The 24,821-nt window shown below is 52.8% G+C and overlaps 10 protein-coding genes across 10 annotated transcripts; 5 read left to right on the forward strand and 5 right to left on the reverse strand.

Moving 5' to 3' along the window:
* Positions 1 to 74: 74 nt before the first annotated feature.
* RHO25_001670 (uncharacterized protein) lies at positions 75 to 1,550 on the reverse strand (the record flags this gene model as incomplete). The annotated part of the gene is made up of 1 exon (XM_023594280.1): positions 75 to 1,550. The coding sequence occupies one exon, from the start codon at positions 1,548 to 1,550 to the stop codon at positions 75 to 77; it is 1,476 nt and encodes a 491-aa protein (XP_023459873.1).
* Positions 1,551 to 2,941: 1,391 nt separating this feature from the next.
* Positions 2,942 to 4,116, reverse strand: RHO25_001671 (uncharacterized protein; the record flags this gene model as incomplete). The annotated part of the gene is made up of 5 exons (XM_023594281.2): positions 2,942 to 3,226; positions 3,279 to 3,334; positions 3,394 to 3,737; positions 3,789 to 3,897; positions 4,071 to 4,116. The coding sequence occupies 5 exons, from the start codon at positions 4,114 to 4,116 to the stop codon at positions 2,942 to 2,944; spliced, it is 840 nt and encodes a 279-aa protein (XP_023459870.1).
* A 629-nt stretch (positions 4,117 to 4,745) lies between these two features.
* On the reverse strand, positions 4,746 to 10,853 carry RHO25_001672 (uncharacterized protein; the record flags this gene model as incomplete). Its single annotated transcript, XM_023594282.2, has 1 exon — positions 4,746 to 10,853. One exon carries the CDS (start codon positions 10,851 to 10,853, stop codon positions 4,746 to 4,748), a length of 6,108 nt encoding a protein of 2,035 aa, XP_023459871.1.
* Positions 10,854 to 10,894: 41 nt separating this feature from the next.
* On the forward strand, positions 10,895 to 11,674 carry RHO25_001673 (uncharacterized protein; the record flags this gene model as incomplete). Its single annotated transcript, XM_023594283.2, has 1 exon — positions 10,895 to 11,674. One exon carries the CDS (start codon positions 10,895 to 10,897, stop codon positions 11,672 to 11,674), a length of 780 nt encoding a protein of 259 aa, XP_023459876.2.
* Positions 11,675 to 12,787: 1,113 nt separating this feature from the next.
* Positions 12,788 to 13,586, forward strand: RHO25_001674 (uncharacterized protein; the record flags this gene model as incomplete). Its single annotated transcript, XM_023594284.2, has 2 exons — positions 12,788 to 13,264; positions 13,326 to 13,586. 2 exons carry the CDS (start codon positions 12,788 to 12,790, stop codon positions 13,584 to 13,586), a joined length of 738 nt encoding a protein of 245 aa, XP_023459877.1.
* Positions 13,587 to 13,849: 263 nt separating this feature from the next.
* Positions 13,850 to 14,641, forward strand: RHO25_001675 (uncharacterized protein; the record flags this gene model as incomplete). Its single annotated transcript, XM_023594285.2, has 1 exon — positions 13,850 to 14,641. The coding sequence occupies one exon, from the start codon at positions 13,850 to 13,852 to the stop codon at positions 14,639 to 14,641; it is 792 nt and encodes a 263-aa protein (XP_023459874.1).
* A 246-nt stretch (positions 14,642 to 14,887) lies between these two features.
* Positions 14,888 to 16,792, reverse strand: RHO25_001676 (uncharacterized protein; the record flags this gene model as incomplete). Its single annotated transcript, XM_023594286.1, has 1 exon — positions 14,888 to 16,792. One exon carries the CDS (start codon positions 16,790 to 16,792, stop codon positions 14,888 to 14,890), a length of 1,905 nt encoding a protein of 634 aa, XP_023459875.1.
* Positions 16,793 to 17,123: 331 nt separating this feature from the next.
* On the forward strand, positions 17,124 to 19,184 carry RHO25_001677 (uncharacterized protein; the record flags this gene model as incomplete). Its single annotated transcript, XM_023594287.2, has 1 exon — positions 17,124 to 19,184. The coding sequence occupies one exon, from the start codon at positions 17,124 to 17,126 to the stop codon at positions 19,182 to 19,184; it is 2,061 nt and encodes a 686-aa protein (XP_023459878.1).
* Positions 19,185 to 19,326: 142 nt separating this feature from the next.
* Positions 19,327 to 21,399, reverse strand: RHO25_001678 (uncharacterized protein; the record flags this gene model as incomplete). The annotated part of the gene is made up of 2 exons (XM_023594288.2): positions 19,327 to 21,286; positions 21,341 to 21,399. 2 exons carry the CDS (start codon positions 21,397 to 21,399, stop codon positions 19,327 to 19,329), a joined length of 2,019 nt encoding a protein of 672 aa, XP_023459879.1.
* Positions 21,400 to 23,831: 2,432 nt separating this feature from the next.
* RHO25_001679 (uncharacterized protein) lies at positions 23,832 to 24,732 on the forward strand (the record flags this gene model as incomplete). Its single annotated transcript, XM_065602132.1, has 5 exons — positions 23,832 to 23,913; positions 23,967 to 24,196; positions 24,247 to 24,300; positions 24,356 to 24,376; positions 24,424 to 24,732. The coding sequence occupies 5 exons, from the start codon at positions 23,832 to 23,834 to the stop codon at positions 24,730 to 24,732; spliced, it is 696 nt and encodes a 231-aa protein (XP_065458204.1).
* Between the last annotated feature and the right edge of the window lie 89 nt (positions 24,733 to 24,821).

Below are 24,821 nucleotides of genomic sequence, written 5' to 3' on the forward strand. Positions count from 1 at the left end.
GCAGCTCGGCGCGCTCGCTAGCCTAGGCCATGGCGGACATGCAAACTCCCAATCAAGCAAATGTCTCATCCACATCAATTCTGACTGACCCACGCATCGAATTCGCGGTGAACGGCAGACCTAGGATCCAGAGAGTTGTCCAGGCGGGCGTAGATATTGGCAAGCAACTTGAAAGCCGAAGCTCTCGCAACAGGTGCTGCCGTATCCTCGTCAGGACCACACTGGAGTTCAGCTTTGGCTCGTGCTAGGCCAAGCAAATACTGCACATCAGCCAGCTCAAATGGAAGAGCCGCAGCAGTAGGATCCAGACCGTAATATCCGGAATCGAATTTTGTGCCGCATCGTTTGACGATTGTCGACCATTGATATGCGTCGCTTTGTTCTTCGTCATTGTTAGCAACCAACTCAGCGACCATTGGTTCATCGATGAATGCAGCATCAGAGTCCGTGTGTCTTCGCTGGATAAGCTCCTGACTTTCATCCTGACGTTGCAAGTGCTCAATCAGATGATCGTCACATCCAATTGCATCCAGGACATGAGCAAGTGTAAACGTGACATCTGTAGTTTTCGTCAACAAGTAGACAAAGTCGGCATCGTCGGCGGTATGACAGAACTGGACCGCTTGGCTCAAAAACTGAATCCAGGAGACGATTGACTGGAAGTCCACAGTTCCGATATGTTGACGAAACTCGATGGTTTTCTTGACGAATGTATCTCCGTAGAATCCATCTTCGTAACAGTTATCGAAGTTCAACGCCGCGTGGTGGCCCAATTTGTCACCACAGACAGAGTTTACAATACTCAGATCTGCGAGGCCTTGGTAGTCGGTCGCTTTCTCGATTCTTTGAATCCAGTTGAACACGTTCTCGTTGTCAGAATGATGGATGCGATTGTCGATTGGCAAAATGTGGAAATCGGCGTTGTGGTTCCAATGGTAGAACGACGGCGGAGCAAACCAGAAAGGGACCAGAGGCTCGTAGCGAAAGGGTTCGATGTCGAGACCAGGTGCAAGGACACGTGTTGCGGCGTGCATCTGGTCGAATCGAGATTCATATGCAGTGAACAGTTGTGCGATCCGCTTGCCTGTTTTGAATGGGATGAAGTCCGGACCATTGCCAATGTGAACGTGAAAACCAGAAGTGCGGTTCGTGAGAATTGCACAGTGGTAATTGGAGCGCATCATGGAGAGCACCTCCGTCACACGCTGAATTTCAGCTGACCAATTGTCGTTAGCATAGGAGAATACTCGAGATTGCAGCTCGATGTGCTCCCGTGTCCAGCCGTCTGGTATCGAAGCCTCCTCGGCGGGTGTGAATTCCAAGCAGTCGTGGTCAACAGTCCAGTCTTCGTAAGGAGCATCCTCTGGCGATTCACGGGCCAAGTTCGAAGCAACACCTGCTTGTTTAAGGAAGTGTTGAATTGCTTGATCTGCGGGCACGTTAGCTAATGGGCGTGAAGGCGTCAGACCAGGGATGTTTGCAAACGCATCAGCCTTGTATACGATTGCGAACTCCAGTTCAATGCCCACAGTCTGCTGAAGACTGTTCATGTTGTCGGTCGGTGTGTTTTGTGGGTGTGTCAATATGCTCGAGGTGATCTTTGAAGCAGTCCTGCTGCTTAAAGGCTTTGCTCGGTAACTATTGCTTTACAAACTGATCTCGAAGTCTGCCCAGGCGGTATGTCACTTGCATTTTGTACAGCGCTGGGGACCCATGGTAACAATGAACAAAGCGTTGAGGCTCTTGTCCTGACTTGAAAGCAAAATCGAGAATGGCATTGTTTCGCGTTTGATGATGTGCATATCAATGCACTTGTGCCTTGATCAGGCCGCTTCACCTTTATGGTCAATAGACGCTGACAAAGAAGTAGTAGCTCGGCGCAGTACAAAGAGACTTGGTTCCAGAACCAAAGTAGGGCATGAGAAGCGTTGAACGAATGGGCGTTTGAGCAGTATTGCGGAAGCTGAATTTCGCTAATATGGACGAAAGGTCGATCGCCTGCTGTCCCGTCCACCTAGACCCAACGAAGAAAAGAAAACGACCCCAAAGAAATGCTGCTTTTGATCGCAGCGAGCAATTTTCTACTCACCATTGTACCTGCAATGATCTGTTATGATTTCATGCAAGTTTAGATGTGGTACTAGGCGTGTGACTAGGCGTGTATGGACGACGGTCGCTGGCGATGAGTTGAGGATCGCATTGTCTTGAACGACTCGGGTCCGTCCGTGGTCTCGAGGTCTCTTTGTGCAGACATGGTAATTCTGAACTCCAGAGCTGCCAGTCACCTGCAACATAGTCAGCCAAGGGAAGCAATTGCTCAAGAATAAAAGTAAATGGGAGTGGAGGTAGAATGCGAGGGATGTGCTTGCCAAGGCCGGCAAGAATGCAGTGCATCGAGGTTCTGCTGACTGTGCCAGAACGCGGCTGCATTGTAGCTGTTAGGCGTAGCTGTGCGATTGCGACGAGGAAATACGATGCGGCTGATTGGACTGCGGTTGAAGGTGCGATCGTTGACGAATGAACCCTTTCCTATTGAGTGGTGCGCTCCTTCAATTGTCGAACGGGTGCATGCCAACACTGACTGATAGCCATTGGCAGAGATGTCGAAAGTGCGAGTCGAGGTGACAGATTTAGTAAAGCTGTTGTTTTGTTTCGTTTCATACTGATTGCCGAAAAGGACGTGGAACGTGGGCTGCGGCACATGGCCGAAGAGCTTCTCCGATTCACTGTCGCTGGTCGAAGAGCGTCGACATGCCTTCTCTCTGCCGCCGCTAATAACACATGCTGAAGTCGCACCGGGGAAATGGAAGTTGTAGTAGTACATGGGGGGTGATTAGCCGACTCCAGCAGAAACTCCTCGGATGCAGATTGCCTAGCGATCCATGATGCTGAAAAGACCGTTGCTTGCTCCGTACGCCTGTTTCGTTAGCCTAAACGTCGCCTAGTCGTATTGGCGGCGGTCTTCGTAGCTGCGAGCTGGTGGTGCATCGCGCGGCGGACGAGAGTCGCCACCGTAGCTACTGTCGCCTGGTGGCCCACCACGGGGAGGGCGCTCGTAGTTGGAGCCGTAGCCGCCTCCGCGGCGCTCTCCGCCATAGCGATCACCGCCGTCGCGGTAGCGGTCGCGTGGTGGACCGTCATCCCGACGTCCGTAACCACCGCGATCATCGTTGCGGTCGCGGTAGCCTCCGCCTCGATAGTCGTCACGGCGGCCGTAGCCGCGGTCCTGCTTGTCAGTCAGTACAGATCCACGTTGCAGATATCAAGTGTGAACTCACGTCGTAGCGGTCGCCTCCGCGACCTCCCCAGCCTCCACCACGTGGGCGACGGTCCTCTGTGCTCAATTAGCTTATTGCTCAACGCATGTCGGATGTCGCAAGATCAGTAACTTACCGCGCTTAGGTGGTCCGAAGTACTTGCCCGGAGTTGGCGTGCGTGGGCGAGCGCGGCGAGCCTTCTCAATGCTCAAGGTGCGTCCCTCGTAGACCTCGCCCTGAAGGGCCTCCTTCGCAGCATCTGCCTCGTCCGAAGTGACCATCTTCACGAAGCCGAATCCACGGCTCTCGCGGGTGTGAGGATCCTTCATGATGTTGCACTTTTCAACCTGTCCATACTTTTCAAACAGACGCGAAACCTCCTCCTCAGTCAAACGTGGGTGGATTCCAGTAACGAAAAGGTTGGATCCTGGGTTCGTGGCATCTGGCTCGTCGTCGGCGCCGCCCTTGCGCGGAGGGTCACTGGTTCTAGTCAGCATGCTGTTGGCACATCTGCAACGTAGCTCTACGTACCGGTCGGCGCGTCCGTTGGAAGGCTCATCGCGCACGCGGACGTCGCCATCTCGATCGCGGTCTGGGCCTGGCGAACGCGAGCGCTCACGAGGAGGGTAGTCGCGCTCGTCTGTTGTCGGAAGAAGTCAGTGCTGGTCTGGAAGTCACGGCGGTCTTTTGCAGGTCGTGTGCTGCGGCTGAACTGGGCGTAGGAAGCCGCGTGGTTTGACACGCTGAATTCTCGCCCAAGTTGTGCCCGTGAAACGGCACGCTGAGCAGCGGCGCTGGTGGTGGAGGACGTACCGTCGTAGGTGCGCTGGTCGGCGTCGTAAGTGTCGAGGTCGGCCATTGCAGCGGTCGATGTGTCGCTGTTTGCGACGGACTGGGGAAAGATGTAAGAAAGGGCTGAGCGAGCGCGTCAGTACCAGAGCACAGGCAGGCTGCTGTCGGAGTTCAAGCGGCCGTCAACTGGCAATGACGGCGGGCGCGTGGATGCGTGAAGGAGTGTGCGGAGCGGAGAGGGGATGGCGGAAGGAGGGATGGACGAAGGCGTGGGCACGACGTGGTTTGTTCAAACAGTGAGGCGGCTGGAAACACAAGTTGATCCCTTGCTTCCAAGCCTTCTCGGCAACTTCCGCTTGTCTGCAACCAGCACCAGGCTCCGGCATGCTAGGTGCAGATCACGCGTTCTTGTGTCGACTTCACTTCTTTCTGCTCACAATAGCAAGCAGCATTACCACTCACTGCGCGTGCACAGGCACGCCATCATAGTCCTCACACATCACCAGCTTCACTGCGACATATCATCATCCCGCGGGATGCTATAAGCAGCGAGTCATGACCAGAGGCCACGCACTGAGCGTGATCATGGGTTTTCAGCAGAAGAGTCAACGTGATATCGCGATCGTCATAATTCTATCTGTACACGCTTGAACGCTCACAAGAATCTGTCATATTACAAATCTCCTTGACAATGGACTAGTCTCCAAGATAAACCGGCACTCCGTACACAACTGGTGCTGCTCCATTGAGGTACCTCAGAAAGCACGCCTCTCGGCTCTTCGACACAGCCTCCACCAAACTCTGCGGCTTACTTTCTTCGAACCTCACGCGACTACGATTACGAGCCGGCGTGCGCGAGGGGATCGGTGTCTTGTGGACTTTCGGCGTCTTGGGCGTCTTTGCGCACTTCTCCGGAGTCGAGGGCACAGCGAGTGTCCGCTTCCGAGGCGTCTTCGCTGGCGGCTTTACCGTCTCGGGGACTGCTTGCCACAAGCCCCACTCTTGACCAACAGCGAGGGAAAAGCGATCAATGTCCTTGTCCGTCACATCCCACAAAGTGGCGAGAACAGCCATACACTTTGAAGGATGTTCAGAGCTGGCTTGTCCCGCCTGAAGGTAAGCTGATGGGACTGAAAATGGTTCGAGCTCGTCGTATTCAGTGACGGCGCCAGACGAGCAACCCATCAGCCAGACCACCTCACTGCATGTTTCCAGCTTCCTGATCGCTCTTGGTCGAATGTACTGCGAACCAGCTCCATGGCCGAAGTAAAGAAGATTCGATGAAGTCTGAAGGGCAGCTTTGAAGACGTCCTCACTTGGCTCACGTGTGACAATCGAAGTCCAGGGCTCCCCATCGGCATAGGTCAATCTACCAAGCTCCGGTGCGAGCACACCTTGAGTGCTCTTCAGGTCTCCGGACGGGTTCAGTATGTATGCACCAGAGTGCTTGGACACGGTGTAATGATCATCTCCATTGAGCTTGTGAGCATTGGCTCGCATTGTCACAAGACGCTCGCGAAGCGTCAACATGCTGTCGACTCTGCTGACGCTTGCTCTCTCCAAGCATGGCATGCTCTCCCATGGGAAGGCCTGAAGGCGCCGGTCCAGCACAAGTATCAAGTGCGCATCGTCTTTCTGCTGCTCAGCAGCGTCGTAGTACGACCGCAGAGCATCTGCAACCTCCACAGTCATGCTGTCGAAGTCGACTTCATCGTAGGCATTGCGCTCTCCGTTGAACTGGAGCATGTCGACTACGAAATACAGCAGGTCTGCAAGTGGCTCATCCAGATCAACCTCGCCCTGGGTGTCTGCACCAAGGCCAATAAAAAGCTCCAGAATCTGATCGTCCAAATCGATCTTCTTCGATCCTTTCATTTGGCGGGAAGGCAAGTGACGATCAAGTATGACATCGAAATCCTGTCGAAATCGCAACAGCTGTGCATCGTCTCTCCGGTGCTGGGATAGTAATCCACGGAAACCGCCGAGCCAGATGTTCTCTATATTGATGAGTAATTCCTGAAGACGTCGGTCAAGTGCCTCTCGCTCACTCCACCAATTTGTCTTTGCGCCCTTGACGTTGGTATCCATTGAATTGTGGCAGCTGTAATTTGAGAGCTCAATAGTCTCTTGGAGCTCAGCTCTGCCAACCACAAAGTCAAATAAATTATCATCGTCGTCCTCGGACTGCTGCCGGGAAAAGGGCAATCGCATCAATAGCGGAGTCTGACCATTACGATATCGTGCAACATACAGTTCATCGCATTGTTCATTGAGACTGAGCGATACTGCTGTCCAAGATCTTGGCAAAATGTCCACATATTCTTCTTGGAACTGCGTGGCAGAAAGCTCTGGCGTCGGGTGAGGATTGTCAGACTGAGGCCACAGGAGAAGGTCTGAAGATTGTGTGATGTCGCTCTCCAGTTTTGCCGCGAATGACAGGCACTCTGCAGCGTGGATACGCGGTGCTTCGATGTGCAACGCCTCTCGAACAGGGTGCAAAACTTCCGGCGCCTGGGTACCTGAGGTCGCTGAAAGCAGCATAGAGGTATCTGCAAGCAGAGCATATAACTTATGCGTGTCACTAGTCGTGAAGGACTCCATGGAGGATTTTTGGCCTTCGAGACATTGCCTAGCAGTAAGCAAGAGTTGGAGCACCGAGTCTGTAGCCGCCTTCTTGCTCTTCGCTGGTTTCGAGCCCTTCGTGGCTTTACCACGACCAGGCTGAACAGTCGACAACGCGGATGTTAAATTTCGCTCCGCGGACCGCAATGCCGGAAGTGCAAGCGTCGATTCTGAGAGTGCATTGAATGTGAAGTCGGCCTCTATGGCTGCTTCCACAGCCTGCATCGCCCCCAGATAGCTTAACATGCGCCTGTCGAAAGTGTCTGGGAAGATTTGGCAGACCTCTGCCACCCAACTGATTCTGCTGTTTGCATCGTCCTGGCCAAGCTTGGTAGCGAGTATGGCGCTCTGCAGCATAACCTGTGCCTCGAGTTTTTGGAGCACATAGCAAGAACCCCAAGCAGATATATCCTTCTGCGACGAGACAGGTGCCGGTTTCTTGGTTTTGGCGCTGGTGACGCGTGAAGCTGTGGCTGGTTTCTTGGTCGCCGCTACTCGTTTCCTGGTCGAAGGTTTTGAAACAGTCTCATCTGGCAGCTGTGGAGTGCTATTGCCACTCAGCTTTGGCGAGTCCGCGCTGAAGGTTAAGTGTAAGCTTGAAGTGTAAGATTGTCCTTGGACTTGCTTCAAAATTGTCTCGGCCTCGCGTGAGAATTTCAAGGCATCTTCGAGGTCACCGAGCTTTACGCTCAGAGCAGTTTTCGCTCGCAAGTGATTCGTTCTTGCCAATGGGCACTGAGGCTTGCCAGACTCTTGCTCGTGAGCAAGCAACAACTCCGCATCTTCGATTCTGCCAGCGCTAGCCAGCAAAAGACTTCGATGGTATCTAATGTCGGACAAGATCCCATGCGCATTGGCCTCTTGCGCGATCTTGGCAGCTTGTTCGAAAGAATAGGATGCCTCGACAAAGGAACCGTGGTGTGCATAGATGTTTGACAAATGCATCAACGCCTGGCACATCAACGGGAGGACTGTCCACAACGCCACCCCAGTACTCGACGATGGACTTGTTGGCTGTGTCGACTTGTCATGTGCTGGTTTGAGGTTCAATTTGCTGACACCCCTGATCAAGGTATCGACAGGTCTGGTGCTAGCTTCGCCACTTCGATCAATATTAGGCTCATTCGCAGCTGGACATGACTTTTCAATGCCAGCCCAAATACTGTTGGCTACTTGCACAGATCGCTTAGCAGCTTGCAGTGCCCCATGAGCATTGCCCGATGCAAACAAATGTTGAGAGTGAGCCAACCAGCCTCGAACGTGGTGGAGCCTGAAGGACTTGCGTTGCTGCGATGGGGCAGACTCCATATTCAAGCGGGACCGCACCTCTGCAGCTGATTGAAGAGCTTGTGCACTCTCATCGAGCTTGTCAACACAAAGGAAGTACTGCGCGCTTGTGATGTGATAGTCAAGGGCAGCAAGACTTGACTGCCCTACTGTCTCCAGCAGCTTCCGCGCCTCATCAAGGTAGATTACAGCTGCTTCCGCATATCCGTGCAGAAGGTAGCATCGGACCAGACACAAGTCTGTTGTGCACAGCTGTTCCTTGTCGTCCGAGATCTTCTGAACTCGATGCAGTAACTGCAAAAGGTGAAGTTGCGACTTGTGCTCTCCTAGCATGGTGAAGTAATCGCAAAGGCAGGACAATTGCTGTGCGAAGGCCGAAGGGTTGTCGATGACCCGTTGTAAGCTCTCCATGTCATGGCTTTGGTCCAGGAGTCTGTGCCAGACCAGAATCTGCTTTTCGAGCACATCGACATCAAGTGACTTATTATCAAAGCTCCGCGAGATGACTAACGAAGCACGCAACTCTTCTAGGTACGGCACAAGGTCTCCATCACGGCCTGGTTGTTTAGGATCCACCATTTCTACGTGAGACAAATCCTCCAATAGCTTGTGTTGAAATGTGTCCGGGCAGACCGTCTGATACCGCATAGCCATTGCAGAGACCCGCGCTCGTCGCACCGGAAATTCGGTAGAAGCGTAAATCTGCAATAATCGGTGGACAAGCTCCCGCACAACCCTCCCTTGAGCTTGTCGTATCTTTGACTTCTGCACTATCTCGCATGTAATCTGCAGCTGCCACTCGAGCACAGCTCCACGTTGCTCTGATGGCAGAGCAGAGTCATCATAGAGTATTTCCAAGCATTTCTCAGGAACGCTGGCCACCGCCTTGTTCACTAGACCTCTGAAAACTCTGCTCAGTATGATGGCGGACCGGGTGCTTGACCAAGCTTGTGCAAGCGACGTGTGCGCTGAATTTTCAGCAATCATATCGAGAAGGCCCGTTTGAACAAGTGCTTGAGCTGTGTCCTTATTGATCCATGTTACGAGGGATTCGATCTGTCTGCTGATTGCCACAGCCTTCTCAATGATACTCTTTGTTGATTCCCTCTGGTTTCCTGCACTCAGTCGAGCATAACGAGACGCAAAAGCTGCCGCCGATCGTATCAGCCCTTCGCGGCCGGTCATGCTGACACCGTGATGCTGTCCATTAAAGCTCTCGAAAAGATGATCCAATTCCACAAGCAATGTTTCGTAATCTGAAGCACTTCCCGACACACTCTGCTGCAAAGCCTGTCGGAGTAGCTCTAGATTATCAAGCCCAGGCACTGATTGATCGCCAGTCGTGTCTATGAACCTCAAAGCGCATGCATGTTGCCTGCACAGGGCGGCGACTCGACGTGCATGATTCGCTTCAAGAGCAGCACATTGCTGCACCGCAATGTTGGAGTATGAATGTGCTTCTTCAGCATCACCTGCTCTCTCTGCGAGCACAGACATAGTGCGACTTATTGTGAAGCTTGCACTCGCACACTCGCTGACTTCCTGACTTGAAAGCTCCAGTGATGCGCGAGCTTTTTGGCAAATTCTGAGTACATTTTTGTTGATCGCTCCAGCTGGGAGCCTTCTGAGTAGCGCGCTCATAGATCGGGACACTGGCTCAAGAACATTTTGAGCGATATCCATGGGCTGCGCCGTCAGTTTGATCATCTTCAATCGCACAGAGAGTGCGATCATGTTGATTTTGAATGCAGATTCTGGTCGTATGCACCGAGCGCTGTCCTTTGCCATCTCGTCTGTTCTAGCGCTGACCGAAGGACAGAGGCGCATGAGGGCCTGAAACAGGGCGTCGAGCTGTTTCGCTGCCTTAGTGCTGTCACTCAAGGATGTAGCATATTTGACGATGCACAACACCACTGACCGCTCGCTTTCCAGTTCAAGATGGGGCAGAGCATCCTCAATCGTTGCGGGCTTGTTCGCAGTCGCGAGCAGGGCCAACACATACGACCAGTAGGTCATAGCAAGCGGAGCTATGTTTGAATGCTCTGCCAGATCAACTTCGAGTTGCAAGAGGCTGGCCAGCGTCTCGTGTCCGGGCACTCTCCCTGTGCCTGCCTTCTTGCCTCTCTGCTGGTCAGCAACAGCATCTGTACGCGCGCTTTGCAACCGCTTCTTGACCGCGCATAACTCTTTGGCTGCAAGATTGTCGAGGCCAAGTCCAATCATCCTGCTTACTAGGGCAAGCATTCCTGTCTCGAGTTGGTACTTGGGTAGTGATCGCACACTTAGTCGCTCTCGGTCGGCAGCTCTGAGCTGCGAGAAGGCCAGCCTCGCGCATTCTGCCGTCGCAGTCCAAGGTCTCGTTTCAGGTGAAGGTGGCTCTTTGTTTACAGCGCTCACTGCTGCGCATTTGCCATTGACAAGCTTTGTCTGCGAAGCTTTCGCAGGGCTTGTATTGCTTGATCGCTCGTGGAGTGCCCTCGAATCCTTGGGACTTGTCCGTTTGGGTGTGCTGTCGAGTTCTCCATCGCACTGATTTGGTAACGACCGGTCGTTTTTCACAGCATTTTGAAGGACCTTGAGAGTTGTGTTGACAACATCTGTGGCGAGAGCATATCGCTCTTTCGGAGAAAGAGTCTTGGATTCGTCCTCGAGTACCGGCACGAACGCGACCTTCTTTGATGCCTTGGATGCCGGCGTGGTGGGTCTTGTCGATTTCAATGCTACTGCTTTGGTGTTCGTAGGTTTCTGTGCCCGTGCTTGCGGTCCTGTTGTGGCTGCCTCTGTTTTTGATGTTGTGCCAAACAAACCCTGTAAGGTTGCGACTGTAGACGATGTAGCCTTGCCCGATGATATCTCCTTCTTCACACGATCCAGAATGCTCTCCGTGGCCGCCATGCCTGGTCTATCCTAGGTGCTATCGCATGCTGCAGGCTCTAATGCTCACTACTCATTGCGGCGAAGCGTGTGCACGAGCGCTCGGACCTGGAGATCTGTTCCCACAGCAACGAGCTGCCGAGAGCATCTCGAATTCTGGATATTCCGCTGGCGGCAGCACGGCCGTCACATTATTCAATCGACTGATCATGGCGCCCTCAAGAGCATTAACATTACAGCGCATGGCTGCTGCTGGGGTCCTGGTGCATGCAGCGTCGCGCAGATCATACATGGTCACGGCCAGTAGGCTGTATGCCGACCAGTCGAGACTTCCTACCGTGGCCAGCCCGTCATTCTGGACATCGCTGATCCCCCGTTTCCTGCGGAAGCCAACAACAGAGGCAGAGGCAGCGGCGCGCGCAACGAGACGGGATACTGTCGCAGAGGAGAAGCGAACAGGACTTATTTTCTTGCTGCTTGGCATCCTCGTTGGTTCCAATGCGATCAACATTATCGGCCTGAAGCGCGAGATGCTGAACTTCTCACGCCAGACCGACGCCAAATTAGAACTGCTCCGTGAGGTGGTAGAACGGGTGAAAAGAGGCGAAGACGTGAACGTGAAGAAAGCGCTCGGCACAGGAGATCCGGAGCAGGAAAGAGAGTGGGAGGAGGTGATTCAGGAGCTGGAAAGAACCGACATGCTCTGGCAAAACCGAAAGAAACGAGATGCGAAGCGTGCAGAGAAAGCTGAGCAGGCGCAATCAAGAGAGGAAGAGCGAGAACACAGCAACCAAACAGCACAGGACAAAAATGCAAAGTCGAGTCCCAAATTCCTGATGTGAGTGGAACACGGTAGATGGGAATTCGCACAAACGCCTGTTGGCTATATTCTCTGTGGTGGGCTGGATGCACTGGATCTTTCGAGGAGTCTCGAGCCGTCACGCGGCCGTTTCGAGACTATTGCAAGACCTCTGTCGCTGCTCCGGCCTTTGTCAGACAACTACTGACGATCGTTCCGCTGAGAGCTGTACCGCGTGCATCAACAATCATTCAAATTCTCAATATGGATACCTTCGACTCTGCCCGCTCTCCGAAAGATGAGCCTACGCTGTGTGACCAGTACATGTACTGCACATGTTGACTATGGTCACAAAGCCACGATTACGATGTCCACCACCGCTGCTTGCAGACGCTGTGAGCAGAGGCTCAGTTGGTCATCCAGAGTCAAAGCGATGATGCATAGGATCCGGTGAAAATTGCTCATGCGAGAGCCGAAATGTTTCGACCTTGACCTTTGAACGCAGTGCCGGCCTCCAAACTGTCCTGTCAAGGCCCTGATCACTCGGTCGAACTTCAAGCTAGGGACCGCATTCGGGCTCCTTGCAGACATGAATCAGACCGGCCATTCAGTGTGTGGATGTTGAGTGCTGCTGATTCAAAAGTGGAGAAGTGAAACCGTACGCTTTGTGTCTCTTGACACGAAACACATTCATGTATATTATTGTCAGCAACAGAGATGGGCACTCTCGTGGCCGTTATTGTGGACAGGCTTATGCTGCAAGATTATTTGAACTCCTTGTGAACAGGATCCTGACAAATTTTGCAGTATCTGCTGCAATGATTGGGAAGGAGCATCTTCCAGTAATGTCAATATCTCCCTCTCACGCAATGTGCCGAGTCCTCGACCGTAGTCTTGGCCTTGACTTCACCATTGCATAGATTGTATGATGCATGGTCGTTCACATTGGCTTCAAAGTACACTTTCAAGTCGCACAAATGTCGCAGTCGTTTCGTGGTTGCTGATCAGTGTCAGGCTTTGCGACGTTTGGAGATCATTCTACCCTCCACTCTTGACAGCCGAGGTCGCTCGACAGCTACTTCCCAACCTACGACATATTGGAACGAATGTCTTGGAACATACCTTGTGACAACTGATTATTCGCTATACCATCATCATGCCCGAGACTGTGATCGACGAGAAAGACTTGCTCCTCGAGCGCTACGATAATGTCTTCGTTCTTACTATGCGGAAGGCGCCCGAAAATCGAATCAACAGTGCATATGCACAGAAGCTGATTTCTGCATACAACGCGGTGCGAAAGCTATTAGGCGAGGATGCTGAGGGCGCAGTTATCACGAAAGGCAACGATGCGAAGTTCTGGTGCACAGGTCTGGAACTTGATGAAGCTGATGGCAATCCATACGCCAACTCTGAGGGATTCTACCCACTACTTGCCACCATTGTCGACTTTCCATTTCCGACCATAGCTCTTATCACAGGACACACTTTCGGTGGTGCAGGACCTTTTGCATTGAGCCATGACTATCGTGTCATGAACAGCAAGCGAGGCTTCATTTCTATGCCTCCGGTGAACTTGGGCTTGCATTTCCCCGGCATTGGAGCTCTTCCCAGACTAAAGCTTAGACCTCAGGTAAGTCGTGCGAAAGACATCTCTCGTTTGGATATTGCAATGTACGCTGACACTCGTACAGGTAGCACGCAAGATGCTGCTCGAAGCTCATAAATGGACAGGAGAGCAAGCGCTGGAGGATGGCATTGTCGACGAGATTGCAGAGCCAGAAAAGATGCTCGATGTAGCTCTGGCCCTCGCCAGGCGCTTAGCGCCAAAGGCGAAGATGGGGGTATTCAGTCTGCTGCGAAATGAGCTGTACGGTGATGCGGCGAAGGCCTTCAGGGACATATCGTACATTCACGGCACAAGGGTGGGCAGTCCGGCAAAAGCGAAGATATGATCAATTCGATATAGCGCTGCAAGCGGTCATAGCGGCCCAACAAGGCGGAAGCTTGGCAATCACGCACGGACCCTGTGCATTCCGAACAGGGAAGTCGCGCTTCGCGTCGCCGTGTCCGTTGATTGACACCTGCTGCATTTAACCGCATTCATCATCGAACACCATCTCACTCCTCGAATCACGAGTCGCATCGAATCACCTCCGCGACACGAATCAGTCAACTGCGCTTGCGACAAATCCTCTGCCCGCCGCGCACTTCCAAAATGGTCGACTACAGCAAGAAGAAGAACGATGAGCTCGCGGCGCTGTGCAAAGCCCGCAACCTGCCACACAGCGGAAAGAAAGCGGATCTTGTGAAGCGCCTCGAAGAACACGACGCCAAGGAGAGTTCAGCACCCGAGGCACCTGCTGAGAAGCCTGCCGTCAACGAAGACGAAATCGATTGGGACGATGAGCCTGCCGCAGATACTACAAAGTCTACCACGACTCAAGCCACTGCTGCGAGTGCAGCTGTCGCCGATCAAAGCACCGTTGAAGCTCCTGCAAAGGGAAATGATACAGAAACAGCAGAGCCAACAACTTCAGAACAGCCAGCAGCCACAGCCGACGATTCAGCAGCCGACGCCGAAGCACAGAAGAAGCGCAAGGAAGAAGAGGACGCCAAGTTCCGCGCCGGCTTGGACGAAAGCACGCTAGACCAGGAGATTGAAAAGAGAAAGGCGCGAAGGGCAAGGTTCGGCATCACTGAAGATGATGAAGAGCTGAAGAGGCTGGAGCGGGCCAAGCGGTTTGGAACTGCGACATTGGCAGGGTTGGCAGACTTGAACAAAGCTCTACCAGCATCAGAGGACAGAAAGCAGAAGAAGCGAGGCCGAGAGGCGAATGAGAGCGACAGTGGGGTGCGAAAGAAGAGCAAAGGCAGGGTCGCCCCTCCTGCAAAGAAGCAGGGTGGAGAGAAGGCAAAGACCGAGAAGTCAAGCAACGGGTATCCGAGCTGGATGACGGAGAAGGATATCGCGGCAGCCAACGCTCGGAAGGCAAAGTTTGCAGCTTAAGTGCGGTAACTAGAACGGATTACACCGCGAGATTTGGACCGCGCTCGGAATCAAGCAGCCCACATGCGCACCTCTGGTTCTAGGACGATGTATCGATCAAACGCGCTTGGAGCGCTTTTCTACAAGTTCTAGCGGTCTGCTTTTTAAAATTTCTCCAGGACCGTGTGAAATCGCTGAGTATGAACGACCGCAAAGTCGCGGTGCCCTTATGTCGCTGAGCTGGCCGAGGTTGATGCAGACCATCGATTACAACTTGGTGGTCCGTTTCGATCTCCATATTTGCACAGCAGACATTTCGTGATATTTCTCCGGCGGGAAGAAGTGTGGGCCGAGCGTCTTCTTCACTACCTTGCCAGTCGCAGACTTCGGCAGCTCTTCGTTGAGCACCCTAAGCACTGTTGGCAGCTTGTAGCCGGCCATTCTCTCCCTGAGATCGTTACGCAATCTCTCGATGTCAAGCCTGGACGTGTCTGCGATTCCTTGGGGCGAGATGTCAGCTGCCTGCTTGAGCACTATCGCAGCCGCGACTCGCTGGCCAAATTCTTGATCATCAACACCGACTACCATCGCTTCAGCGACGTACGGCAACGCCAGAAGCTCTCGCTCGATGTCGAGAGCGCTGATTTTGTAGCCACCGCTTTTGATGATGTCCACGGACGCTCGCCCAAGGATGAAGTAGTAGTCACCCTCTCTCCTGGCTATATCACCTGTTTTGTAATATCCATCGGCGTCATGTGCAGCTTTCGTGGCCTCTGCATCGAACAGGAATTTGCTGAACATTCCTGGGCTTTTGGCCAGGATCTCTCCTTGGCCACCTTCAGACAGTCGGACATCGCAGCCTGGAAAAATGTTGCCGACGGAGCCATCTGGCACGTTGTCGTCCCCCATGCGAACTCTGAACACCGCGCCCGTTTCGGTCATGCCGTATCTCAAGAGGATCTGGCGACCTAGAAGCTCTGTCCAGAAGTCTGCAATGTTTTTGGGCAGGGCGGAGGTCCCGCAGATACAGGCACGTAGCGCTCGAGCACCGTCGATATACTGTTGCGCGTCGGGTCGCGATGCTATGCTCTGCTGGAAATGTCTCATAAGTCTCATGTATATGGTTGGGACACCAGAGAAGAATGTTATGCCTCCCCGTCGCCAACGGTCCCACAGCCACTCGGGACTGAAAGAGCCGCTCTTGAACTCAAGCAATGCTCCGCCGATCAGGAACGGAAAGAACATCATGCCAATCCCTGTTGCATGATGGACTGGTAGAAGATGTAACAACACATCGTCCTTCGTGATATGGTAATGATCCACGACTCCCATGGCTTCGTCGTGGACAAAGGCACGACGCATGACGGCGCCTTTAGGGGGCCCTGTAGTTCCCGAAGTGAATATCACCACTCCTGCAGCATTGTCGTCTAGGAAGGTGTCCGACGAGACTATGATCTGTCCCGGTCGGAGCGGCGGGTTCGATAACGAGGGCGCGACAGGCACGCATACAAAACAGCTCTGGGGATTGTCGTCCTTGACAAGCTTTTCCACGGACAGGCCAAGACGCAACGCCCCTTCCGATACCAGGATTGCTGCGGCTCTGGATTTTGAGACAAAGTACAACGCTTCCTGTGGCGGTAAAGCTGTTGTCATTGGAACTACAGCAGCTCCTAGCGCCAGGGCTGCCAGGATTGCTACCGTGAACTCGTATCCTCCTGGTGCCAGTATCGCGATGTACACCTCGTCTCTGTCATTCAGTGCCTTCCGAGCGTCTGTTGCAAGACTTGCCCACACTCGCTTCCGAAAGGCCAGAACATCTGTCAGTAATTGTATATGCGTCGCTTCAACGCCCGTGTTGTCATCTCGAATGCATAATCGTGGTGGTTGCTGATGTGCATATCTGACCAGCTTGTTGAACAGTGGATGGCAAGGAAATATGTGGCAATCCGAGTTCGAGGAAAGTGAATCCAAGGAAAGATGACCTGGCACATGAAGTGTCCGATCTTCGCCTTGTATCTCCATTTTCCAGTGTTGGTTCAACAAGATAGACAGTGGCAGTACTTTCGCTGGATCTGGCGCACCAGGCGGTGCCTCATATGTTCTGCTCGAGTTGACTGAGATGCGTTCAAGCTCGCGAAATATTGTTTGGACAGTAGGTCGAGTCCGAGGCATGGGGCTGCCGCTGTGATGATCTTTGAAGAGTCGGACAGGCCGTGATGCGAAAACTATTGAGTCGCATCGTGCAATGCCGCCAAAGACGACCTGTGAGCAATGGCAACAGTCGTTCCTCGCCAATATGCGGGGTGCCCCGCGGTTTGTCAAGATTGAGTTTGGGGAAGTCGATCGGTAAGTCGGCACAGCTTCGTCCTCGGGTATTGTCAACGACGTCTGCATCTGCGACACACGATCGGCGACGACTTCGTCCAATATTTGGTGGACGTTTCCATGCTCCCAGTAATCATCCTGACGAAGTTACACATCCTGTAGCCTTCCAAGACCAATCATGCCGGACTTTGCAGATCATCTGAAGCCTGCTTCACCAGCAGGGCCCGAAATCTTGGCAAAGGAGAGAGGACAGTCAGATGTCGAGATTGACGAGCTAGCCAATCTGTTGCTATCACGAAACGAGTTTTTGTCGAGGCAGCAGAAGATATTGCCAATATTACAAAAGGATCCACTTTTCAAGAAGGTCAAGCAGCCGAACTTATCCAGGCCCGATCGATATCAACTTGGACTTGCGAGAGCGAAGAAGCTACGCCGGCTAGCAGACCAACATGGCTGGGACGCCGAAGATCAGAACATGTCTAGCTATCTCTGCGACGATGTCAGCCCTTACATGGTGCATAGCTCCATGTTTGAAACCACTGTGAGGGAGCAGGGTGATGAGAAGCAGAGGGAGTACTGGCTACCGAAGATTCGCAACTGGGAAGCAATTGGATGTTACGCACAGACTGAACTAGGCCATGGGTCGAACGTTCGTGGACTGGAGTGTCGAGCAACATGGGACCCGAAGGAAAAGAAATTTGACATCCACAGTCCCACCCTAACAGCGAGCAAATGGTGGAATGGCACCATGGGCAGAACAGCCAATCACGCTATTGTCGTTGCTCAACTGTATGTTCCGGAATCAGCAGAATCATCGAAGCTGGTCAATCGTGGCCCGCACCCTTTCGTTGTTCAGATCAGAGATCTCAAGACGCATAAGCCGCTAGACGGCATCATCGTGGGCGACATTGGACCGAAGTATGGCTATGCTCCGATGGACAACGGTTACATGCTCTTCAACCACTTCAAAGTGCCGCACTCTGCCATGCTCTCGAATTATTCTCGTGTAGATCCAAACACCTGCACATACTCGAAGCCAGCGAACCCGGCAGTGGTCTATGGTAGTCTGACCTACGTCCGAGCACAGATCATCATGCATGCTCGCCTAATCATGGCGCGTGCAGTCACAATTGCCGTTCGATACACCACGGTCCGCCACCAGTTCCAAGACCGGGATAGTAAAGACAAGTCAGCACCCGAACTCTCTGTGCTAGACTATCCGACTGTTCAGATCAGAATTTTGCCACTCTTGGCGACAGCTTTCGCACTCCATTTCACCGGAGAAGCAATGTACAACCTGTACTCAAGCACCAGAGCCGAGATCGATCAAGGTGACTTCAAGCAACTCGCGATACTACACGCGCAGTCTTCTGGACTCAAAAGTCTATGCACTGAGCTCGCAGCAAACAGTATCGAAACTTGCCGGAGAGCCATGGGCGGTCATGGCTTTATGTATTCCAGCGGTTTCGTGCAATTCAACAACGACTATCTATCGAAGCCAACCGTGGAAGGCGACAATTGGATGATTACACAGCAGACCGCAAGCTACCTGATCAAGCGCATGGAAGCTGCCGTCGCTCGGAAAGGCAAGCCACAGGACGCAATCGAGGCAGCGTGTCGCGACTGGCTGCAGAACGAGCACCACAAAAAGCCTCAACACTTCCGTATCTTTGACCGCGACGAGGATTTGGTCAAGGCATTCCACCGACGCTCAAGATATCTCACATATCGAGCATACGTCGACCGAGTAGAAAAGAAGCGAAGCTGGAATGACATGCTGATCCAGCTCCGAAAGATCAGCGTGGCAGAGTCGCAGTCGATCTTGGTCACCAATTTCTACGAAGCACTCACGTCCTCAAACATTTCTCCCACACTCAGGAAGCACTTGACCGACCAATTCCGACTCTTCGCGTTCTTTACACTGGACAACGAGGCGCGAGATTTCGTCAAAGCCAACGCCGTGTCGGATGATGACCTCGATCGCGTTCCGGAGAAAATCCAAGAGCTCATGGCGAAGATCCGACCACATGCGGTGCGCCTTGTCGACGCTTGGAAGATTCCGGATTTCTTGCTTGATTCTGCATTGGGCAGGTATGATGGTAAGGTTTATGAGGAGTTGTTTGATCGTGCGCATCGACAAAATCCTTTGAATGAGATTACATTCAATCCTTACTACAAGAGCGAGGAGATCGTTATGGGTGGGGACAGTAATTTGAAGAGCATAGTTTCGAAACTATGAGTGACTTTTATAAATTACGTATATCCATAACTGGAATGTCATTCGCTCGAAACTTACGATGTCCTGCGTTTTCTCTCTGTTTGCAACTTTCTTCTGTCTCGATGCTCGCTCTTGGGACGTAAAACCAAATGATGCGTCGCGCTTATCTCGCGTCAGCAATGATGACCTCTGCCGCCTTCTCGCTGATCATGTAGATCGGGGCCGCAATGAAATATCCAGGAATCTTCGGAAACACACTGGCATCAACAACCCTCAAGCCGTCTACACCTCTGACCTTGAAGTTCGAGTCCAGCACAGCATCTGAGTCGTTGTCACTGCCAATCTTCGCTGTACAGCAAGCATGGTGACCCCAAGCTTCGTCCTTGATAAACTGCTTCCATTCCTCGTCGGTCTGGACCTTCTCACCCGGCCAGTCCTCGGTGAATTTTCCGTCCAAAGGAATGAGATCTTCGAAGACCTTGCGTCCGTACTTTTGTCCTTCCACGAGAGCCTGCAGGTCCTCATCTGCACCGTTCTCGAAGTAGCGGAAGTTGATTGAGGGCATGTCAGTAGGATCGGCGGAGTTCAGAAGGACGGTTCCGACGTTGGAGTTACGAGTGTGCGCCTTGAGCGGAACCCACGACCAGGCGTTACGGCCTTCGACTGCTTCTTGGAAGTAGTTCGGGTAGTAGCCAACGAAGCGAGCGGGCCAGCCTGCGATGAAGAGGTCGCTGGTGTCGTTCTCTGCCACACTACTCTTCTTCAAGACAGCAAGGGCAACGCCATTCGTGCTGTAGACTCCTTTTTCAATTGCGCGACTCTCCCAGTTCACAAGACAAGGGTCTGGTGAGCTCTCAAGGAACGTGCAGTCTTTGATCAGGTTGATAGGTGTTGGTGCGCGACCTGCTACGGCAACCTCGTATCGGTCCTGGAGGTTCTTGCCCACTCCTGGAAGATTAACCTTGACGTCGATACCATAGCTCTCGAGTTCAGCACGTGGGCCGATGCCAGAGAGTTTCAGAAGCTGCGGTGTGTTGAAAGCGCCTGCGGAGACGATCACTTCGCGAGTTGCCTTGACGGTGCCTGGAGTGCCAGAGTCGGTGGCGGTGCCAGACTGACGGCGCGGATCAGCCTTGTAGAGATATTGTCCAGCGAGAAAATCGACACCTGTTGCTTTTGGCGTAGTTCCACTCTCATCCAGATTGATCTTTGTGACAAGCGTGTTCAGTGCGATGTCGAGTTTGTACTTTCGACTGCCGTCCGGGTTTGTAGCGGAAATAACTTGATTCAGAAGGTCGACTGGGCCAGCGCGTTTGTACTCAGGCACCTGCATAGCAAGTGGAACCTGGTAGACCCCTTCACTTCCATCACGCTCTTTTCCGGGTGCATTGATATCGGTCAGGAGCACGTGAGCAACTTCAGTCACGGTGGTAAGCACGGATGAAAGCAGAGTCTGACCTGTCGCCGTTGCTGCCGCCACGACCAGAGATATGATTTTGACATCTTGCAGAATGAGGGTCAATGAAGTGAGCGAGGTCGGGAGCCATCCGGAGTACCCATGACCAACGATGCTAGTAGGTAAGTACTTGTTGTGCTCAAGCTTTGTGAAGTACCCTCGCATGTTGTCTGGTGCCCAGCTGCTGTCTCCGGTAGCCTCGACAAGATGTTCCCAGTCTACTTCGTTCGGATAGATGGTTATTAGCGCATTATGAGCGGTACAGCCACCGAGCGTGCCGGCACGAGGATAAAGTACGCCTTTGATCTTCGCGTCTTGTGGTGGGTTCAAACCCGTGTAGTCAGATCCGTCTGGCAATGTGTATGTGAGCTTGGAGTCTCGCTTTGATTGCTCGTCGGAATCGTAGTGCCGGATCCAGTAGTCCCATCGGGTCTTCTCGAACTCGCTCGCAACAGCATGGAGAGCCGGGACTTCATACTCTCGAGTCGTCGTTTGGTTATCGCCGGCCTCGATCAGTAACACGCTGTGGCCAGCCAATGCTAAGCGTGCAGCTAAAGGCCCGCCACCGGCACCTGACCCTACAATCACATACTCGTACTCGCTGTCGTTGATCGATGAAGTGTTGCCGCTCTGTCGTGAAGATAGCTCGTTGCTGCTGTGTCCGTTCCTGTCGCTCGTTCAGCTCTGCTCGTATTGCAAACCTTCTGAGATCAATGCTTACAGCACGGCACCAGATACAGCGAGAGCAAAAGTGCCGACGACGGCTGGTGTCAGTTTCATCTCGAATGGGAAACGCGGAAATGTAAGGAAAGGAGTGTATGTAGTGAGATGCGTCCTGGATGACCACGACACCCACCTGGATACGTCTTATAACTAGCTACTTCTACAGCACAGCAGCCTCGGGCAGAAGCATGTGGGTTGCAGGGAGTACGCACCTTTTCGCTTGATGTGGACGCTTATGTCGCTTGGCCATATAGCGGACGTTCAACGAGGCTTGCATCCGAAGCTTCGTCTGCAATTGGTCCGGAGAGTGTATCTTGACGTGCTATAGGCCATGACCTTGTGCATCCGAGCATTTGACCTTCGAGTGCGCAAGGTTCTGGGAGAATTGCTATTGGGCCCGTGAGTGTTTGCTATTGGGCCCGTGACTTGCTTAGGGTAGGGTAACATCGCGACTCTTACACGCCTGTCTAACACCACCACCGAACGACACTGCCGCCTCTCTCGCGCGCGCCTTACGGCGCTTTGCGCTCGTTCGTTGCCTAAAAGAAATAATGCTATCCTTTTTAGGGGCCTATGCCTTACGCGCTCGGGTATCGTACGTCGTCGCTGTGCTCGTACCTCGCTGCTCCGAGTACTCACTTCGCTCGCAAGCTCGCCTCGCTTGTCTAAAGACTATTTTGAGTCCGTGCGGCAGCGGGGATTACGTGGAATATCGCAGTCACGGGCCCAATAGCAAACACTCACGGGCCCAATAGCAATTCTCAGGTTCTGGGACGTACTTCGTGATCGCTCTGACGCCGGTCCTTGATCTGCACATAGACCGCATCGCCGTACAAGGGTACATTGGGGCACAGTGCTAAGCGAAGTGTTCAAGAGGTAGGTTTGCCTGGCAGCGCCATATTTCTCTCGATCACCAAGGATATTGAAAGGCGGAGCGTGTTCTTTCCAGGACATACGAGTGCTTGATTCACTTACGAGAGCCGCCACACGCATCCAGCGTGGATGTGGACCTTATCATGAAGTGAGGTTCAGCTAACCAGCTGCAAAGAGAAGCTTGCACCGCCAAAATCTCGGAGTGCTGATCGCCCCTTGGCCCAATGCACGGGGCATCGGTAGCACTGCCAGATGAGCCATAGCTCTGTCAGAGTATCCGAATACAGTACATAGTTTGTGACTGTGTGCTCGGATTGCGTGTTGTCCGGCTTGAACCATCCAGAAAGAATGCCTGGACCGCACCAGTTCTGGGATTGTCCTGCTGTCTGTGTTCCGGTCGAGATGTGAAGAATGGACGGCGTCAAGAACACCTTCTCACGTATTCAAGAAGAAGAGTCGAGACGAGCCACAGCAGAATGCAGATGACTGGACGTCAAAATGCTGCGCTTGACGTGAGGCCAGGATGAGCCACCTCCATCAGCTGTAGGGATGTTGATCTACGGTAGATTTAACTTTTAGCCTAATCTACAGTATATCTAAGCATATATACCAGGTATATACCAGCGTCAATCACGTTGCTAGGGGGGTTCTTACGTTATGTGCAGGCCGGCGACGATAGTAACTCTCGATAGAGAGGTTCTTTCGCTTGGAAATAACTTAAGAACTCTTTTTTAGAACTGTCGATATAGGAAAGTGTCGAAAACACGGAGCCTTCCTCTACTTGCTCGGTGTTGCTCTCGCGTCAATTACGTGGATTTGCTATATATACAAGGCCGGCGATCTGGATTGGCTGTACGTACGTTTATATTTACGTACAGTATATCTAATTCTTGTAGACAACATCCCTAATCAGCTGCCGTCTTCTCACAGGCTTGTCAGGTCAGGCTTGCTTCGGAAGAAAGCTCCGCCGATTCCGAACTTCAACAATGTTCGATGTCCTTTCCACTTCCATCTCCGAGTTATATACCTAGGAGTCGCGCACCATCATACCTTCTACCTCACTACCACCTTGGCGCCTTCCTTATCCACCCAACCACAGGCATCCCGTCCGTTTGGTGAAGTCAGTCATCATCAGAAGCGCAATCAAAATTTGATACTGACTGAGCATCACGTGCGAAAAGCCACGTCGGGGTCGGGGTCGGGCTGAGAAGGAGTGGCGACAGCGATCCAGACTCGCGTGGAAGTGACATGCGACCCTCGGAAGCCAACCCTAGGATTCAGAAAGGCCATACATACTTCCTCGTCTGCGGCACTGCGCGCGCAACCTCATCAAACTTCGATTCTTCCAAGCCACGGACGGCGCATCGATCAAGCCATCATGCGCCGCCTCTGAAATTCGCTTGAAATACCCGAATCTAGATCAATGGGCTTGAAGTATAACGTCGATGCATGACTAGCGGCACAGCGTGTTGATGCTACTGGAGGCCTGCGAGGGCAGGCAAATGGAGGATCAAAGGTCCAGAGCTAAATGCTTTTGTTACAAAGGGGTCCCGTCCTATCATACAAGTCCTGTCCTCCTCCACCTCTCGTGCACTGCGTCAGGAGAAGAGCTTATTATGGCGCGCATCTTAACATTCCTGCTTGCGATAACATTCGCCTTGGCGGTCCTGGCTAGCTCCAGCCCTTCCTGCTCCAATGGTATGATACTCTCCAAGTCCGTCCATTCGTAGTTTAAACGAACAACATCGCAGGCCATTACACACCTCTCCTCGCGCTGATCGGGAATGATGCCAAGACTCGGACATTCTGTGCTTCTCTTCCACCAAGAAGCAGGTTCAAGCAAAATCAGTGTCCCTCGGCCCTGCGACGCCTGGCATATCAAGAGATAAAAGAGTTCTGTGCATGCTTCCACGCCACGTGTAAGGCGCCACGCTGCCGAGGAGTCACGCCTGATTGCTGCGATAAATACCCATGCGGAAAGGTACGGATCCAAGTATCCGCCCCTCACTGCAGTACTAACACAAGTGGCAGCTTTGCACGAACAAGCAGACTAGCAACGAACATTGTGGCAAATGCAACAGAAAGGTTAGCCCTCTGAATCGAGCCTCGATCTTGTTCCCTGCTGATCGACTACGGATAGTGCGGATCTTATCAAAAGTGTGTACGCGGTCAGTGTAAGCCTACCGTGACGACGACAACGACGACCAGCACATCCGCGACCACCTCATCTACGACCACCTCATCGACAACCACCTCATCGACAACCACCTCATCGACAACCACATCATCGACGACCACATCATCGACAACCACATCATTGACGACCACATCATCATCGACCACTACGTCCTCGACAACCACATCGAGTACTGCTCCAGCCTGCTCCGGAACCGTGGTGCAAGGGGGACGCTTTCCCAGTGGTGCAACGGCATGCGGCAACGTCGCTTCCGATTACACACGCGAACCCATCAGCGCTCTCAATGGATCGCCGAGTTGCAGGGACAGCTGCGACACTGACCCGACTTGCAACAAGTACATTTACAGAAACGAAGACGGCGGCACCTTCTGCTATAGGAGTCCCAACCCAGGAAGTAGTACGAACCCAT

This window comes from Cercospora beticola, chromosome 1 (assembly GCF_033473495.1).
Source record: "Cercospora beticola chromosome 1, complete sequence".
NCBI classification, from domain to species: Eukaryota; Fungi; Ascomycota; class Dothideomycetes; order Mycosphaerellales; family Mycosphaerellaceae; genus Cercospora; species Cercospora beticola.